An 18,672-nucleotide genomic window follows, 5' to 3' on the forward strand; every position below is an offset into this window, starting at 1 on the left:
TAACACTTTCACTTTGGACGGAGCCAGGAGACCTATGAGGAAATCAATGTAATAATTTGTGGTTTCTTTTTTCCTTTAGGGATTTGGAATTGCTGGAGAAAAAGGAGAAAAGGGAATTCCTGGTTTGCCGGGACCTAGGGTATGAATGTGGAATATTGCTTACCTGGATCTGTGAAGTCAGCTGGTCCATTTTCTTTCTTGTTTGCATCTTTCTATTGTATAACCTCATAGACTCCTAAGCTTCTCTTATTTCTCATTCTCAACCTTCAGTCAGGTCCCTTAGTCATCTTCCTCTTCTCTGCCCCACTCCCTTGACTTAGTGGTTCCTTTGAATAAGGAATGATGTACCTTCTACACCAGGGGCTCCTCAGCCCATTTACTCTCTTTTTGTCCTCATGTGTAATTATCTTCTGGGCTAAAGAATGATGTGAATGTTTTCTTACTTTCATTCCATCCTATCCTGGGAGGGGGCAATTTGCAAGAATGCAAGAGAGAGGCCCAAGTGCAATTTTTATAGAACAGAAACAAGCCTGGGAAGTTCTAGAACATAGTGAATTTGAAGTCAATAGTTTCCAATAATAATCTCACTTCAAGTGGAGAGCTAACTGTTAGCCTCTCTGATTCCTAGCTTCAGGCACTTGGGTCTTAGCTTGTAAACAACTGGCCAACCTTCACCTTAAAGAAGCAACATTTCAGAGAATTAATTCATTGTGTTTTTAGCTTGGTCATGAAGCTTGTTAAGAGTCTTGAGTATTCAGCAATGTTCATCCATTAGGCTGCCATTTCTTTCTCCACTCTCCTCTACTCCCTTGTCTTGAAAACATATAATCGCCAACAAAGAATGCATTTGGGGTGAGAGACAAGAGACCCTCCCACAATCTATTTAAAAATCTCATGACTTGGAACTAATGCAGACTAACTATAATACCACCCAGCCCTTCTACCAAATTCCACCTACTACTTAAAATGTTTCCATTTATTTAGCTCTTTAAAAATTCCCTGTGCTTCTATTCAGCCTGATGGATTAGTGCATAGAAAGAAGTCATTAAGCCAAGTCTAGGAACATTCTCTTACCTGATTTTAGGGGCTGCTAAATCCTGAACTCAGTTGGAGAGCTTTGTTATGTAAGTCTAGTGGCTTTGTCTACTGTGGGCTATTAATCTTTCTAAGGTACCTCTATTCTTTTTACAGGGTCCCATGGGTTTAGAAGGAGTCCAAGGCCCTCCAGGGAGTCAGGTATTTTGGCTAATATCATTAAAGTCTCAGTGTATAAAATCCTGACCAGAAGGCCCTCCTACTTTACTTAACATGACCATCCATCCAAAGGGAAACACTGCTTATAATGCAAATTGTCTGCCTCTCTTGGGTTGATAGAATCTCAGCCACTCACTTCTTTGGTTTTTACCCAAGAAGATGAGTGTGCAGTAAGTTCGGTGCCATAATGCAGTCATACTTCTTTAACATGATATCAGGGCCTAGCCAGGCCAGCCTGCTTATATTCATCTCTAGCCTTGTGGTCTTTGTACCCCCTAACATGCAAGTTGGCTACCTAGCACCATATTGCTTCCTGGAATATTTTATGGCTTCCAGAGTCAGGTACAATCTATGCATGTTCTGGAATGCCAGCCAAAATCCCTGTGCCATTTGTCCTGGCCTAATCCAAAAACCAACCTCTCTTATGCTCTTAGACACTCAATTTAGTTGTAACTATGTTTCTTTCACAGGGCAGGAAGGGATCTTCAGGTTTCCCCGGGCTTAATGGATTCCCAGGAATTAAGGTAACGCTGGTGGGAAGTGAAAATCCAGGATTGGGAAGATGGAAGGGTAAGGAATTAGTATAAATGCTATTTTGTCCATTTGGGCTGCTATAACAAAATATCACAGACTGGGTGACTTATAAACAAGAGAAATTTATTCCTCATAGTTCTGGAGGCTGGAAATCTGACATCAGAGTGCCAGTATGGTTGAGTTCTGGTGACGATCCTCTTCTGGCTTGCAAACTGCCTACTTGTAACAGTGTCCTCAAGGTGGAAGGGACAAGCTAGCTCCTAATGGTGGGAGTTCTGCCCTCATGACCTAGTCACCTCCCAAAGGCCTCACCACCTAATATCATCACCTTGGGCATTCGGTTTTCAACATGAATTTTCAGGGGACACAAACATTTAGATCATAGCAAATGCCTACGTAATGAGATGGGGTATTTTTTAGTGTTTTGATATTTTAGATGTCACCCTTTTTACCCCAAATGCATGCAAGCTACTTTGAACACACAAAGCTGATGACCATTCCTTAGACACGACTTGATCAGTGGTAGACTAAAAAGTGGCGGTCAGGGTGTGGGAGCAAATCCATCCCTACAAGGAGAAATATTCTATTCTTGATATCATTTAGAATCAGCAACTTTGGGGTTTTGTTATCATTCTTAAATTCTTTCAGACAATACACCCCCCCCCTTGTTGCCTGAACCTGGGGCAAGTGGCTCCTGCCACCCCACCCTGGATATGCCACTCTATCTGATTTTGGTACCTGAGTCCCTCTTTTGAGAAAAGAAGGACTCTTTTGACTTCCTCAGCTTGAAGTCATCCAATAACAAGGGCAGTGACAGTAGCAGAGTTTCAAGCCTGCCAAACATGGGAAAGAAAGTTAAAACTCTGTTCCCTCCTCAGCACCTCTTGAATATAGCCATATTGTCTCTGCCTGCAATATGTTTCCCAGGTCCAGAAGCAGATTGTCCTGGAGTCAGGTTGCAACATAAATCAGGACCCCTTGTCCTCGAGAGATTTGCAGTTGAGTGTCAGGCCTCTGGCCTGCCTTGTGTCACCTTCAGCTTAAATTTATTGGACTTTGAAATTAGCCTATGGACAATTTGGCCCTCAAAATAAGGGGTTACAGAAAGAGGAATCTTTCATTGTCTCGGGGAATGGTTTTGAGGGAACGTGATCTTAGGTGATGAGGTCACAGAAATATTTGTGTTTAATGTATTTAATCTTTGCAGGGTGAAAAAGGTGGCATTGGCTTGCCAGGCCCAGATATTTTCATCGATACAGATGGTGCTGTGATCTCAGGTGCAACTTTTCATTGAGTTGAGTGGGGAAAAACAGAAAGTTGAATTCTATATCCCCTGTAATTATTTAAAGGATACTGTGTCAGCCACTGGATTGCTGTTAAACCCAACACTCACAAGGGCCATTCATGGATCCTGAACTTGGGAAATAAATTGAACTCCAGTGTTTTAGGCAAACAAGCCAATCCCCCATTAATCCGTGTTTGTGTTAGGTCACCAATCTGGAATTTGCATTGGCCTGGGTCTCGATTAGCTAAAAATGGTTCTCCTAGTGATGCTTAGGAAAGGATTCATATCCTCTCAGCTAGGGTAACTTCAGCCTGATGCAATGGGACACACAGAGTCTCATGTATGTGATCCCATGCATGCTTGAGCTTGACAATTTCACAGGAAGTGAGAAAGTATCTTTGGCTAAGGGAACAAGTGGTCAACAATGCTCAGTAGTATGACACTTTGGAAGTTTGTCTTTATCTCTCCTTGTTGTCGTTACTATATGTGTCCAATTCTTCCTTTTGGCTTCTCCAGAGATCCAGATGCTCAACCAAAGGCTTCTGCTATAGTACCTGTCCACTCAGATCTCCTAACTAATCCCTCTCCTCACATCCTCTCAGGCCCATGCCCTGTCTGGTAAACTCATTAAAGCTGAGGTGTTGGTGGTTGACAGTGGCTTCCTGTGTTCCATGACCAAGAAACCTGTGTATAACTTGAAGGGTACACCTCAACACCTTAACCCAAATGGTAGACATTTGAGGCATGACAGAAGATTACTAGTGGTAGGAGAACTTTCCTAGTACTTATCAGATCTTACCATGGAAGGCAAGCCCTAACCAGTCCAATTCTGAACATTAGGAGAGCCTTAGCTCAAATAGGCCCATCATCACATGAGCACATTAGCATCTGGGAGACCTGTGAAGGGCAAGAAAGGCACTTCCAACCTGAGAACATCTCCTTGCAACTCTTTTGAGGCATTTTGTGACATTTGTGGGCCTCCTTTGGTTTGCTTACTGCTTTTTTTTTCCTTTGCAATGCCAGGTTATCCTGGAGACCCTGGTATGCCAGGCCTCCCAGGCCTTAAAGGAGATGAAGGCATACAGGGCCTACCTGGCCCTCCTGGCGCCCCTGGATTACCAGCTTTACCAGGTGAAACAAACCAACCCACCCCCTGCACAGATTAGTCCTCTATCCACTCTGGCACTCAGCATCCCCTGCTATACCTCTAGTCTGGGGACTTAGTTAACCAAAGTCAAAAGAAAGGTAGACCTAGTCAGTAAGCTCCCCACTATGAGTGCAAGGCCAAATGTACATAAGAAAAGGGCCTGGGTAAGCAGCATTCCTTTGGCCTCAATAATGTACCATAGATAGGCAGGCCATCAGTGAGGCCTAGGACCATCAATGAGGGGGCCGGGGTTAGACTGCTGAAGCCCTGTCGCTCTTCTGTGGATGTGTCATTGCAGCTGATGCTTGCCAGAAGGAGCTAACAAAAGCCTGGAGGAAAGTTTGTACCCAGACCTTCACTGTGTGCTTAACCCAGGCAGTAAATGGCCCCAGGATCCTGTGGATGATGCCCTTGAAACAGTCATTAGAGGCACACACCCATAGGTCACTCTATTAGCAGTAAAAAGAGAAAGGGCATACCAGAGTCTGGGAGGCACTGATGTCCCAAATATAAAGCCAGACATTCCTTGTAAAAACAGCAGTTCCTAAATTCCTCAGAGATGGGCCTCTGTAAGGATACCTATGCTTTTAAAACAGCCCCTTGAGGGACTTCCTGGCAGTCCAGTGGTTAAGACTCCATGCTTCCAATGCAGGGGGCACAGGTTTGATCCCTGGTTGGGGAACTAAGATCCCACATGCCATATGGCACAGCCAAAAAATTAAAATTAAAAAAAAAAACTAGCCCCTTGGAGGAGGTACAGCTGATCCCAGCACCAAGGTGGAAAAAAATCTAGAAATGGGGGGCTGGAGACCCAGTTTTCTCTCTCATGTTTGCCACTGAGAAGTTCTAGGCCATTGACCATGTTTCTGTACATCTTTGGGCCTCTGTTTCCCAGGAGGTTAGGCTAGATGATTCCTAGGGACCCTTTTAACTTAGCTGCAGGAGACAGGCAAATGCTTTCCCAAACTCTTCCTTGGAGTTAGTGTCTAACATATGGCACCAATTGGACTCCCCTGAAGAGGAGGCTGATGTGATTAACATTTTTGTGTGGGCTTATCCTTCCAGGTGGCCCCGGTGCTCTGGGGCCCCAGGGAGATTTAGGCCTGAAGGGGGAACAAGGAAACCCCGGCCGCACCACAACGGGGGCAGCTGGTCTCCCTGGCAGAGATGGTTTGCCAGGCCTGCCAGGCCTACCTGGCCCACCTGGTAAGTTGTTTCTCCCTTTGGTCTTGAGATTCACGTGTGATCCAGACTGTAGAACAGTCCTTATTTTTGAGGGAGGGAGCATTTCACAGGTTAGGGACCACAGCAGTCAGAGTGTTCATCAAGGCAGACAAGCGAGGTCCATCTCAATGACCAGACACTCCCTAATGCCTTCCGACTTCTGTAGTCATTTCATTTCACCCCTCACTGTTCTCAGCCCCTAAGCCTGTGGACTGGTAGCTCTCGAAGGAGCAGAATCTGCTCTTTTAAGCTTTCCCTGGTCCTCAGGGCTCCAGCGGGATGGGCTGAAAGCTCGAGAAATTAGAAACCAAGCCTGGATCTTCATGTCTCTGTGTGCTAAGTTGTGTCCAACTGTTTGCGACCCCATGGACTGGGGCCCACCAGGCTCCTCTGTCCATGGGATTTCCCAGGCAAGAATACTGGAGTGGGTTGTCATTTCCTCCTCCAGGGGATCTTCATAGATGGCTGCTGAAAGCTTCCACAGGGCTTATTCTTCTTAGATCACCTACCTGAGGATGAGACTCTAGATTCTAAGAAAAAAGGCTAGAAATACACCCTGCATGTTTCTTTGTAACCTACATCCCCTGACCGCTGCAGCTCGCCCCCATCTCCTCTTTTGTCCTAAGAGGACTTCCTGGGATAGACACAGGGATGAAGCTGCCTTGCTTATTTTCATGTCCCCGCTATCTAGTCCAGTGCCTGGAACATAGAGAATGTCCTGTAACTAGTAGAAGTAGAGTGAATTGAGCCAATAGAGTTGGGAAATTGCTACAGACTTGGGTCCCTGTCTTGAGTTTTTTGGGGGGAGGGTATCTCTGTTTTGATAATTGATGCTCCCAGATTCTTGGTGACTGAGCTGCTGTGCTAAGGCGCATGAGCCCAGGTTCTTGTAAGTTGCCAAGCTTTTATGTTCCTTCTTCCTGAAGGTGCAGCATCTGAGGCAGGAACCCTACAGAGCACAGAACCAGGATTGCCGGGACTCCGAGGAGAACGCGGTCCAAAAGGACACCCAGGCTTCAAAGGAATTAAAGGTGATCTTTGTCTGCTTAGGTTTCCTTGTTTCCCAAACTCCTTGGAGAAGGCCCCCTGGGAAGGAGCCAACCAACAGCCTTGGGAACCCAAACAGGAGCAACTTTGGATCTTGATGTGATTATAAGATTGTCGAAAGTGCTATGTTTGGAGCTCTAAGACTGAGATTGGCGATTGAGGTTGCATAGGACAAAGTGGCCCCCAGGCCATTCTTCCTGCCCCTCCACCTGTAGAAGCTATTCTGCATATCCTGTAACCCCTCTTGGTTTGCAAGGCCAAGGCAGCTTGGCCAAGGCAGGAAGTCACTTATCATTACCTTCAGCCTGCAGGAAAGGCCAAGACCTGAACCTCTGAAAAAGCCAGCTGGCTCCAAGAAAACAACTCCAATCCCCACTGATGCTGAAGGACTGACTCATTGCCCCAGCCTTCAGCTGTCCTGCGCACTCCATCTTCCTGCTGTCTTTCGGCCATTCCTCTGTTTCAACTCTAAGGGGCAGATGCTAAAGTGTAAATAAATCAGTTTATAATAGTTGCAGCCCAGGTCAAGGTGGAGGAAGAGGTGAAAGTGTCAACAGTTGCTGAAGAGAGGTTTGGAGATGACCTGGGGGATTCAGGTGCCAAGATCTCTTCTCAAAGGAATTTACAGCTCTCCTCAACTTCAGATAGGTTTTCACTCACTCCTCTCCGTTCTCATTGCCCTATCATAAAATGGCACTACCTAAGTATAGGAGCTCATTCAGACATTTTTGAAAGCTCCATCTCTACTTTTTAGACACAGGGAAGACTGCTGGGGGCAAAGGATATTAAATTGCAAGTCTTGACCTGGGGTGCCAATTTTGGTTTTTCCCTGACTTACTGCAGAGCTAGTGTGCTTCTTGATACCATTCTCATACTTAAAAACAGGGCCAATTCTAATGCCGCTCTTTCTATATTCCCATGGTGCCAGAAGGTTTTCTTTCTCTCTCTAAGTCTGGAATGATGATAGTGATTCTCAGCTGATTCACTAGACATGAGAATCACCATGGGGAGATGACTACAAATTAGATTCTTGGATCTGGCCACCTGAGAGTCTGATTGATTAGTCTTAGGGTGAGGCCCAGCAAGCTGTCTTGTAAACAAGCATCCCAGGTGACTCAAACTCAGGCAGGAGGTCCATGGATGACACTTGAAAAACGATTATTTGGAGAAGAGATGGTCCTTTCAGAGTTTCAGTGACTATCAAGTGATTATCAATTTTCTAAAAGTAGGAAGAGGCCCTTTGGGATCTTAGGGAAACTCAGAGTCACCTATGTTGGCCCAAAGTCTCTTTTCTTAGACCGTAAGCACAGAAGGTCTAGGTGGCTGGGCTACAGACCTAGTGACTCCGTGCTATCTATTCAAAGATGCTTTGCTGAACTCTCTATCATTAATTTCTTTGGCATTGTCTCTGTGTACAAAAGACATTTTGGTGAATAGAACTTTCAAGTAGCTTGGATTCCAGACTCTCAGCTGATTAGTATAGGTCAGTGGTTCTCAACTCTGACAGCACAGTAGACTGGGCTCTACCCTAGATGAATGAAATCCAAATCACTAACACAGATGTATTTTGATGGAGAGTGAAGCTAGTTCATTCGTGTCTGTTCTCTGCAGGCCTTCTGATTCCCTCCATGGAGTTGTTCAAGTCACAAATTACAACTGGTGGGTCTTCCTTCTTCTTTAAAGATGGCCCACTTAGTTTAATGTTGTCTTTTTTTATTTTTCCTCCAGGGGACCCAGGTTTTTGTGCTTGTGATGGTGGTGTCCCCAACATGGGGCCACCTGGGGAGCCAGGCCTGCCTGGGCCACCAGGACTCCTGGGCCTTCCAGGTCTTAAAGGAACCAAAGGTGATCCAGGCTCTGGGGGTGCACAGGGCCCATCAGGGGATCCAGTAAGTCTTACCAAACTTGGCCCTGAGGAAGCAAATGGGAGTTTGTCAAATGTCCCTCACTCCTCAACAAGCACTTTCTTAAAACATATAAAAGAAAGAAGGGGATAAAGCAAAGCTTCAGGGTTTTGATGTGTAATGTGAAGAAGTCTGCTTAGCTATCTTGAAAGTCCCTTTCTGCTTTAACCTACCTGTGTTCCCTCCCTTCCTCTCTCCCTTCCTTCCACAAAATAACTTACATTTGCCTCATACTGTGTCAGGCCTTGAAAATAAAATTTGAATTAAGGCAACGTTCCCATCCTCAAAGATTTCAAAACTTAGAAAGGGTAAGAAAATAAATGGGCAATGATAATCCAAGGTGGTGACACAATCCAGTGTCCATTTTTTATGCCAAAATGTACCCAAAGACGTGTTTTAGGTCAAATCTATGCCAGGTAATAAAATTCCATGAAGTCGGTATCTCCTGATCATTCCCTTCTCTTTTTGTCAGGGTGTATTTGGGCCTCGAGGTCCAACAGGCCCTAAAGGAAAGAAAGGGGACCCAACTCTCAGCACAGGATCAGGGATGCCAGGAGAGCAAGGTGATCCTGGCCCCCAGGGGCTCCCTGGTGAGACAGGAGCCCCAGGCAAGGATGGAATACCAGGTTTACCAGGGCTGCCAGGCCTTCTGGTAAGTTGATTCTTCTTGGGTGACTAGTGCTATAAATCCTCACACTTGACTTGGCGGTGGAAGGAGGCTGATGGCAGCTTCCTACCTCTGCCACTAATACTGTGCTTTTCCTTTCTGCAAAATGGGACTCTTTTTCTCAGAATGGGTCATTGGCTCACTTGATAAATGCTAGTGACAATTGACCATTATCACTTAAAATGCTTCAGTTTCTTAGGAGATTTCCCTTGCAGGCAATCCAGCTGCTTTCTGTGACCAACCCCTGCCCCGCCTCCAGGGTTGTTATCTCTGCCCCTCCTCACCTGGAACCTTTTGCATTATCAGATCACGCAGGGTTGACAAGCTTCATTCCCGTTACCTCAACTCAGACTTCCCTGGTGGCTCAGACGGTAAAGCGTCTGTCTACAATGCGGGAGACCCAGGTTCAATCCCTGGGTGGGGAAGATCTCCTGGAGAAGGAAATGGCAACCCACTCCAGTATTCTTGCCTGGAAAATCCCAGCTTGGTAGGCGACAGTCCATGGGGTCACAAAGAGTTGGACATGACCAAGCGACTTCACTCACTCACTCAACTCAGAGGAACTGATTGAAAAACTAGAGTGATAAGGAATTTTAACTGAAAAAAAAAAAATAAGCCTTGCTCCCACTGGTTATGTGTCTCTTTCCTACGGTCAGAGGGCTCTGTAGATGTGTCTTTAAGTCACACTTTCATCCTTTCCTATGTGTTGTCTAGGGTGATGGTGCACAGGGCTTCCCCGGTGAAAAGGGATTACCAGGACTTCCTGGTGAAAAAGGCCACACTGGTCCAACTGGCCCCCCAGGAATTGGGCTACCAGGGGCTCCTGGACCTCATGGACTTCCTGGAGATAAAGGAGTAGATGGTTTACCAGGGCAACCAGGCCCCCGTGGAGTTCCAGGTGAGTCAGTGAATCCAATGGCTTTGGGCTTGGAAAACTGACTCCTTGAGTATAGATATGACCTAGATGCATGAAATGTGTCATAAGAAGACTAATTGTAATCACTGCTTTCAATCCTCTAGAGAGTTTTCATGTGGAAAAGGGATCGTAGTTGCACTGTGGTACAGGTACACAGAACAATAGAGATTTCAGCTGTACTTAGTGAAAAACTTCCTAGTAGAACAGTCCAAAAGTCCAAAAGAGTTGCTTTGGGAGGTTATGAGCCCATCATCTCTGGAACATTTCAGACAGAAGCTGGATGACCATTTATTACAAGTGTCATGAAAGAAATAAGTGGAAATTGGACAATAAAGGTATCCTCTAAGTTGTATGGTAATATCAGCAGGGAAGAACCTTTCCTTAATTCATAAGATCTCAGATTGAGAAAAGACCCTAGTTCTATCTAGTCTGATTTCCATTTCATACTTTAAATCCCTCCTATTTACATCACTTCTTTTTCTACTTGAATTTCAGGAATTATAGAATGATAGTTCTGCTTATAGATTGTTAAAGTGCTATGCTAATAATTTCCCTTCTTGCACACAGCTAGAGCAGCTCTTCATCCCAACTTCTGTGTTTCCACAACTTCTATGTTCCCATTAGTGGTACCACACTTCTTATCGTCATCTGAAGTTGCAAAACTTAAAATTTGTCTCGTATCCTTCATTTGCAATGCCTCTTATAATCTTCCCTTCCTCTTCTCGGTATTAAGCTCTTGTTATCTCATGTCTAGCTTATCAAATACCTATATGCTTGTTGGGATGGATGGATGGATGAATGAATGACAATTTCCTAAGTAGTTTTATATCTCCTACTTCTGGACTTCCCCCACTCAAATCCACTAGGAACAATGCTACCAATTTTATATCTGTAAAGTGCCGATTCCCTCACGTTACTCCCCTAGGCCAAAGCCACAAATGGTTTCTACTGAACAGAGAAACACTCTACTGAAACTCCTTAGGCTGAAATTCAAAAGTCTCCAGACATGGACACAACCAACCTCTCTAACCTGGCCTTATTTCATACTCTTCATAATTAAAACCAAACACTAAAACAACAGTTTCTCTCACTGTCGCCACAAAAAGTATATTCATTTCCATCTCCAACATTTTGCCCATGTTGCCTTTTTTCTGGGATACTCTTCTTTTGTCTATGTACTCACATCCCATCCAACTTTCAGTGTTCAACATAAGCCCTAATTCTTCCACTAAGCTTTCTCTTGACTCTTACGGTATGTCATTGCCAGTTAGATTATATATTTCCTTCCATTAATATTTTTACTGTTTCTAACTCATTATAAGCCTCTGGATACTAAGGAAAGAGAATAATCATTTTTAGTGTTTCTCAATCTGCCTAGTATAGTGTAGTATTCCACAAGAGACTAATATACACACTCGCAGACAAAAGGGCCTTCCCCATAACCAAGAGGCTTTTTCTTAGATATATGTCTCCTCTTTCCACCTTGTCACCTTGAAGAATTACAAAAAAGAAGACCGATACCAGGTCTTGTAAAAATGTATTTGTTTTAAAATGTACTTTTGTGAATTGATATAATAGTACAAGTTAGAAACTGATGATTTAAGACTCTTAAAGCCAAGTCAGTATTTCAGTCCAAGTCAGTATTCCTCTTAAGGTTGTGAAGAATTTTTTTTCAACCTTTTATTTTGTATTAGGATATATCCAATTAACAAACAATGTTATGATAGTTTCAGGTGAACAGCGAAGGGACTCAGCCGTTCATATACATGTATCCATTCTCCCCTAAACTCCCCTCCCATCCAGGCCGCCGCATAATATTGAGCAGAGATCCCTGTGCTATACAGTAGGTCCTTGTTGGTTTTCCATTTTAAATATAACAGTGTGTACATGTCCATCCCAAACTCCCTATCCCTTCCCCTCATCTTTCCCTACAGCAAGATTGTGAGGAATTTTATCAAACAAAATATGCTTCCTTTAGGAAGTCCTGGTGTCAGCTACAATTTTGCTTCCACCTTTGTTCCCAGAGACATTACTCATGGTCATTTCACTGCCCCTCTGCCAACTGGATCTTCACTCTAGGTCAACCCATTTGGCAGGCAACTAGGTTTTAAACTGAGTTATATTAACATGGTACCTATAAACTTAGATACACTCAAATTTGGATATTATCAACATTCAAACTGCTTGAAAACAGGCTGAGTCAACAGAAGGAAGCCGACGGGACCATTTCTGTTCCAAACTTCACTATCTCTGGGCCTAGAAAGTTCTCAAGAATCTAGTGATCTAAATAAGCTATATAGCCTGGGAGATGCCTTATGCAGAAAATATTCTTGTTGCAGTACCAAGACATTCCAAAAAGTGACTTCAATTAAGAGCATTAGCCTTCTTTTTCTCTCTATGGCCACCAAATATAACTCCTCGAACCAAGCTTTCTTTCCACACAGATTTAAAAACACTTCACCTGTGGGCCCTAAACATTTACAATTGTGGCCATAACTGTTGCCATGAAAGATGAAGATGCTGTTCCTAAATGTACTCACTCCAGCCAATTGTGGCTCAGGCTAGGATACATTGCCAGGAAAGGGAATGTAGTCACTGAAGCTTTTCAACCTAATAGTGTGAATTATTACAAAACCTGGGCAAAGAGACAACTAGCTGTTTCCAGAGAGGCTCTGATCCAGATGCTCATAGTAATCAATCACCCAGGTTATCACTGCAGTGGCTACTGTGTCCTTGATCCTATGTGGATGCCAGTTTTCTCCACTCTATCCAGACAATTTGATCAGTGGGCTACAGACAAGACTTTCCTTGGGCCTCAAAGAACTTCCATCTCAGTTTAATTTTCTTCTTTACTTCATTGGTCTAGGTGACTGCTGCTGCAGGGAGGAGGTTGGGAAAAGAGACTTAGACATAGAGGGAGGTGAGACCTAGCTAGGTCTAGAGGTTCTCAAATGCCAATGGTGGCACATTCCCTTCCTTTTTGTTCACTTTATCTCAGATATTCACAATGGCTTGAGCACCACACTGGAGGCCTGAGTTGGGGAGGGGTGATCCTAAGGCTGGGGTACAAAGGCTCATGCTGACACTGCTTCAAAGGCTCCTTAGCACACCTCTTCTGGGAGGGTGGACAGAGGAAGTGGGCACGCAATCTCTGCAAGTGGCTGGTCACCTTCATCATGCATGTTGATGGCTTCGCTAATCTCTGCCTTGAGCATCTTCATTTACGAACTTAACTGAGGCCATGACTTGCCTTGGGAGTTACCTAAAAGGATCCACACATCTGATATTTATTCATTTGACCCAGAATCAACTGAGCTGTTAGGATCTTGATAACCAGAACTGCTTTTTGATTCTGAAGATGAGTTTTGGCATTAATGGGGAAATTCTGAATAATGATGTCATTTGTTGCACTTGTAAAATAGAACATGGGTAGAGCTGGTTTCTGCTTTGTTGGGGAGAAGGCTCTGAATTGATGTAAAGTAAGAGAGCCAGATGTATGACTTGAAGTCTTTACCTTCTTGCCATTTTGACCCTCTGCTTGCAATACACAAATGTGGTGTGTTGTACGGGACTGGTCTGAGGCAAAAGGGAAGTATGCCCTTGATTCCTTCTGGTATCTCATCTTCCATTTTTTTCACTATTTTTCCTTCCCTGGAACCCTTCCAGATGCCTGTCCTCAGCCCCATCCTCTAAAGGTTCTGTTTTCCTCTGGTAATCACAAGTGAAAAGAATCTATAAAACTGATATGATAAATTGAGGATAGGTGGCTTCATGTTTGGACCCGGCCCAGAGATATTTATCTTTTGCCCAGTTTGCTTTTTTAAGCCATAAAGCAATGGAACTACAATGTTTGATACATTAAAGTCAATGAGCTATTGAAATAGTTGGGGCAGGAGAGTTTTCTCCAGGGTCCCTCTCAGAATGCCACGTAGGGAGGCAGTTCTTCAGCCTAGTCCAAAGCTGAGAGCAGGACTGGTAGCCCTCTCCCCATGAAGCATCTCATCCATCATGAGATGCTTGCTTATAGAGCATCTTTCTGCAGTAGGGAAATAGCCCTCTGAAAGAGCTCCATCATTTCAGCACCTGGCAGGATGGAGATGGGTATGGAAGCTGTGGAGGAAGATCAGGCTTGTGGCTATCTTTCCACCTGTGAAAATGTAACTATAGGAGCTTGAAGTCTAGAAGGCAGAAAGCTGCTGCCAAGGCTACAAAGTATGTCACTAACCTAAATGAGGTAGAATCTAGGGGATGGCCTCGAGGGAGCTCTTCTGAATACTCCTCCTTAAGTAAGATACTAAAAAACTAGTATTCATGGAGCACATACCAGGGTGCCCAGCACTGTGCTAACTGCTATTAGCACTATTCCATATAATCCTCACAAGTACCATATAAGATAAGTAGCTCCAATTTTACACATGAGGCTCAGAGAGGTTGAGTATCTTGCTCATACAACTAGTTGGTAGCAGAACTATAATACAAGCTCAGCTCTGTCTGGCTTCAGAGCCCAACGTGTTAACCAATAAATTATACTGTTGAATGCCAAGTATTGATTTAGGACTTAGAACAGGTGGGCTAAAAAATGCCATCAAGCTTTTGTATGGAAAATGAAAGCAAGACTCGGGGAGGAATGCCAGCCAGTTGAATAAGCTGTCTGAATCATAGGTTGTATACATATCTTTAAGAGATGTAATTTGTGATTTATTTTAAGTACAGGCAAAAGCTATAGCAGTTTCTTAGAACTGTGGGCTCTGTGACTTAAAGTAGATCTCTGGGGATTGTTTTAATGAATAAGCAAGGCTAATTTTAATTAGCAATTGTTTATAAATGGCCTCTGAAGGAGCCAACTAACAATTCATTCACTGGTATTTTATTAAACCTCCCCTCTGTGATCTTAGACTTTTTATTTGCACTGTGAGTGAGTAAGGAAGAATTTGCTAGGGGAAGGGCTATGCACATCGATTTCAATGTCTTAAAAACTGAAATTGACGACCCCTTCTCCCAGTAGCAGAGTCGACAGTTTCAAATGAGGAGCTGAGCAAAGGGTCACCGTCTGTCATGACCAAGAAAGTGGACTTCAGTATTTGCTTGGTACAGACATATGGGTCCATCTGACCAAGGATAATAGATAGGTTTCAGTAGATCCTAAATGACGTGTGTCAAAAGAACCCAATGGTTTGGGGAAAGCCTCATTCCAAGAAAAGAGCAGTCATGTGAACTTGAGGGGTCTTGTTTTCAAACCCTCCAATCTAGTCATGTGGACATAATAATAACTAACCCTAAGCATGCATTCTAGGGAGGGGCTCCACCTGAGGGCAGGATGAATAGGCAACTGCTGTTTGCTGCTGTTCCTACACAACAGGAGACTTTGTTAGAATGTGATGTCCCGGCACTAGGACACTAGGGGCATTCTTATCCATGAGAAATTGCACTAGGAGTAACTCCCAAGAGCTTCTGAAGCCAAGATTTTTCTGCATGGGCTCCCAGCTTCTGGGTGGAAAGAATAACTTAGCTGTTGCATTCAATGGAATGGAAGTAAAGGAGCATGCTAGGGGGAAGTCATCCCTGACTCGATTGGTTCAGCTGCTTACATGTTACCATTTACAGGTATCACCTTGCCTTGTATTATTCCTGGACCTTATGGTCCATCAGGACTCCCAGGATCTCCCGGATTCCCAGGTATGGAATGAGGCCAGAAAAAGCCACTGAGCACACGTGTTAGGGCCATGTACCAAAGTAAGCCAAGGATAGCCCAGTAGCACTGGGGGATCCACGTTCCTCCTGAGAGGGCAGCCTTGAGAATTGAGGAAATAGAATGGCTGCTAGAGAGGGCTGTGTGGGGAGGGGAGAATAAGAGAAGCCTTCCAAGAGATTAGGTTTTTTTTCTTTTTTGACTGCACTGCATGGCTTGTGGGATCCTAGTTCCCCAACCAGGGAACAAACTTGCACCCTTGGCATGAAAGCACGGAGTCATAACCAATGGATTCCAGGAAATTCCTAGACTAGGATTCTTGAGTGGACATCACAAATCATAGCCACACCAACGTTCCTTTCCCCTTACCACTCACATTTGGGTTTTCAGGCCCTAAAGGGGCCCGTGGCCTCCCTGGGGCTCCAGGCCAACCTGGATTGCGTGGAAATAAAGGGAACCCCGGAAGTCCAGGATTGGTTCACCTGCCTGAACTGCCAGGTAAGAAAATGAGCTTCTCCCCCTGCCCCCCGCCTCTCCTGTTGTGTGAGTATGTGTTTGGATTGTGGTAGCCATCCACCCACTGTAGGAAGTTAGGTTTGTGTTCTGGTGGAAGTGGGATGGTTTTGATTTCATACTCAGACAAGACAGAGCTTAGAGCTATAGAAGGACAGCGTCTCAGAACAATAAGGGCCATTTGTGATGAGCTGAACCAACCCCTTCAGGTTCAGAGGAGGAAACTGTGGCGCATATGGAAAGTGACTTGCCTGAGATCACAAAGTCACTAGTGACAGGGCTAGGACTCTGCCAGGTGGTCTGACTGCATGTTCTGGCAGTTCCCTGGATCAACTCCTGAAAGGTCAGAGAAAGAGATTCAGATAAGGGAGAGGGAAGTTGTCATATTTCAGACCCTTGGCTGACACCCTGTTGTTCCAACCTGAGCTTCATTGTGCTACACTGCACCAGCAGTTCTCAAACTGTGTTCCCTCAGCCAGCAGCATCAGCATCACCTCGGAACTTCTTAGTAATGCAGTTCCTTGGCCCCTTGGCAGAGTTACTAATCAGAAGCTTTGTGGTGGGGTGGGGGTGTGGGCCCGGCAATCTGAGTTTTCCCAAGCACCCCTGCCCCAGCGGATTCTGATGCATGCTCAGTCTGAGAACCACCACTGCTCAGCAGCAGAGGGCTCATCTCAGACCACGTTTCCTCAGGTTTGTTGGTGTCTCAAGTTCCTCCACCATCCAGAAAGAAGGAGGCATGAGGGCGGGAGTTAGAACACTCCAGAAGAGACCAGGCCTTTGACAGGAAGTCCTGGCTCTAACCTGTGTTCTCCAGCCCCTGTAGGAGCCTCAGGAGTGGGTTGCTGAGCTCTGCACAAGGCCCGGCCTCATTGAGCTAGAACCTCCTCTGGGTCGCACAGTGCAGTCCCTGCCACTGGGCAAGTCTTCCCAGGACCAGAGACCTTTAAGGAAAGCCACACACATTACTAATGTGACAACTTTTGTAGTAGGAAATAAAATCTGTGTCAGAGTCCTCTAACCAAACCTATGACTTCTAAACCTCCATGGCCTTTTATTTTTGACTCTTCACATTTAGGGTTTCCTGGACCTCATGGGGAGAAGGGCTTGCCTGGGTTTCCTGGGCTCCCTGGAAAAGATGGCTTGCCTGGGAAAGTTGGCAGCCCCGGCTTACCGGGTCCCAAGGGAGCCCCTGGTGACATCCTTGGTGCTGAAAATGGTGCTCCGGGGGAGCAAGGCCTACAGGGACTGCCTGGGGACAGAGGATTTCCTGGAGACTCTGGCCTTCCAGGACTCAAGGGTAACTCTCTTTTCCCCACCTATTTGACAGTCTGCAGAAAGCCTTTCAGTACCTGGTGTACCTGCATGAATAACTGCATGAATCTGGGGTGATGGATGAACTAGGGGCTTGAAATGAAAAGTCATTGTGTTCTCTCCCTGCCTTTCTTAAATCACCTGAGTCCATTCTCCTGTCTCAGTAATTCCAGAAGTATATAGAATCCATAGTCAGATTTCTTGCAAAGCCCGTGATTAGCAGCAAGGCTGGAGCTGATGAGACAGTGGCATGTTGGAGGCATCCCGGGGCTGGGCTCTTCTGCTGGAAGGTGGTTTGATGAGCGGTCCCTGCTATCAGTCCAGGCTGTGATCATCTGCCTATTCCTTTCCTTAGGTTTGCTTGGGAAGTCGGGCTTGCTCGGCCCCAAAGGTGAGCGGGGCAGCCCTGGAATACCAGGCCGTGTGGGTCAGCCAGGCCCACCAGGCCCTAGTGGTCTATTTGGCATCAAGGGCAAACCCGGGCTCCGCGGACCCCCAGGCTTTCCAGGCATTTCAGGTAGGTCCTTCGGAGGAGCAGCCCCAACTTGACAGACTTAAGCTGGGCCCTGGGGCCCTGGCACCCTGAGGGGCAGTAACAGCAGTGTGACAGGGTCAGAGCAGAAAAGGAGACTGTTATCTTACCTGAGTTTCACATCTCAAGCCCCCCACGGTGCCAGGTTGAAGGAGTTTAGCCTCCAAAAAGTGACCCTCAAATATGAGCACTCCCCGCCCCTCTCCCATGGCCTCTGCCCACCCACCTACACCCCACCCCCGACCCTGGCAGCCTGCCTCTTGGGCTAGCAGGTCTCTGAGGACCCAGAGCCAAAGTGTCTTTCACTCCACAGTGGGGCATGACATCCCCTGGTTCCAGCCTAGTGTTTGCAGCTTGCCTTTTTCTCACACCACCCTTTTTACCCCTGACTCCTGGCCACGTGACTGAAGTTGAGTTTGTATACAACTATTAATATCTTTTTTAATCCTCTTTGTGGTTGTGTGTTTCTGGGGTCTTCACATAGGCTGTCCAGGTGAGAAAACAGCACACAAGCTCACAGACTAACAACCCCGCCAGCTTGGCCTCTCAGGGAATTATCTTACTATACGTTACAACCTGGTAAGGCCAGGGGTCCCTGAACTCATACTGTGGGGTTGGCCCCCATTGAATTTCCTTCCCTTGTTGT

At 45.5% G+C, this 18,672-nt stretch overlaps 1 protein-coding gene across 1 annotated transcript in view; it reads left to right on the forward strand.

Annotated features, from left to right (window-relative positions):
* Positions 1-18,672, forward strand: part of COL4A6 (collagen type IV alpha 6 chain) — a 320,692-nt gene that overhangs the window by 279,857 nt on the left and 22,163 nt on the right. The window contains exons 14-28 of the mRNA XM_081565867.1: positions 80-139; positions 1,192-1,236; positions 1,725-1,778; positions 2,996-3,065; positions 4,097-4,204; positions 5,286-5,426; positions 6,371-6,475; positions 8,220-8,380; positions 8,868-9,047; positions 9,777-9,960; positions 12,845-12,898; positions 15,583-15,654; positions 16,058-16,165; positions 17,259-17,480; positions 17,850-18,011. Coding sequence (XP_081421993.1) covers positions 80-139; positions 1,192-1,236; positions 1,725-1,778; positions 2,996-3,065; positions 4,097-4,204; positions 5,286-5,426; positions 6,371-6,475; positions 8,220-8,380; positions 8,868-9,047; positions 9,777-9,960; positions 12,845-12,898; positions 15,583-15,654; positions 16,058-16,165; positions 17,259-17,480; positions 17,850-18,011 — 1,726 coding nt within the window. The remainder of the gene's footprint in view (positions 1-79; positions 140-1,191; positions 1,237-1,724; positions 1,779-2,995; positions 3,066-4,096; positions 4,205-5,285; positions 5,427-6,370; positions 6,476-8,219; positions 8,381-8,867; positions 9,048-9,776; positions 9,961-12,844; positions 12,899-15,582; positions 15,655-16,057; positions 16,166-17,258; positions 17,481-17,849; positions 18,012-18,672) is intronic.

The sequence above is a fragment of the Giraffa tippelskirchi genome, chromosome X (assembly GCF_054371585.1).
Source record: "Giraffa tippelskirchi isolate mGirTip1 chromosome X, T2T-mGirTip1v1.2.pri, whole genome shotgun sequence".
Taxonomy (NCBI): Eukaryota; Metazoa; Chordata; class Mammalia; order Artiodactyla; family Giraffidae; genus Giraffa; species Giraffa tippelskirchi.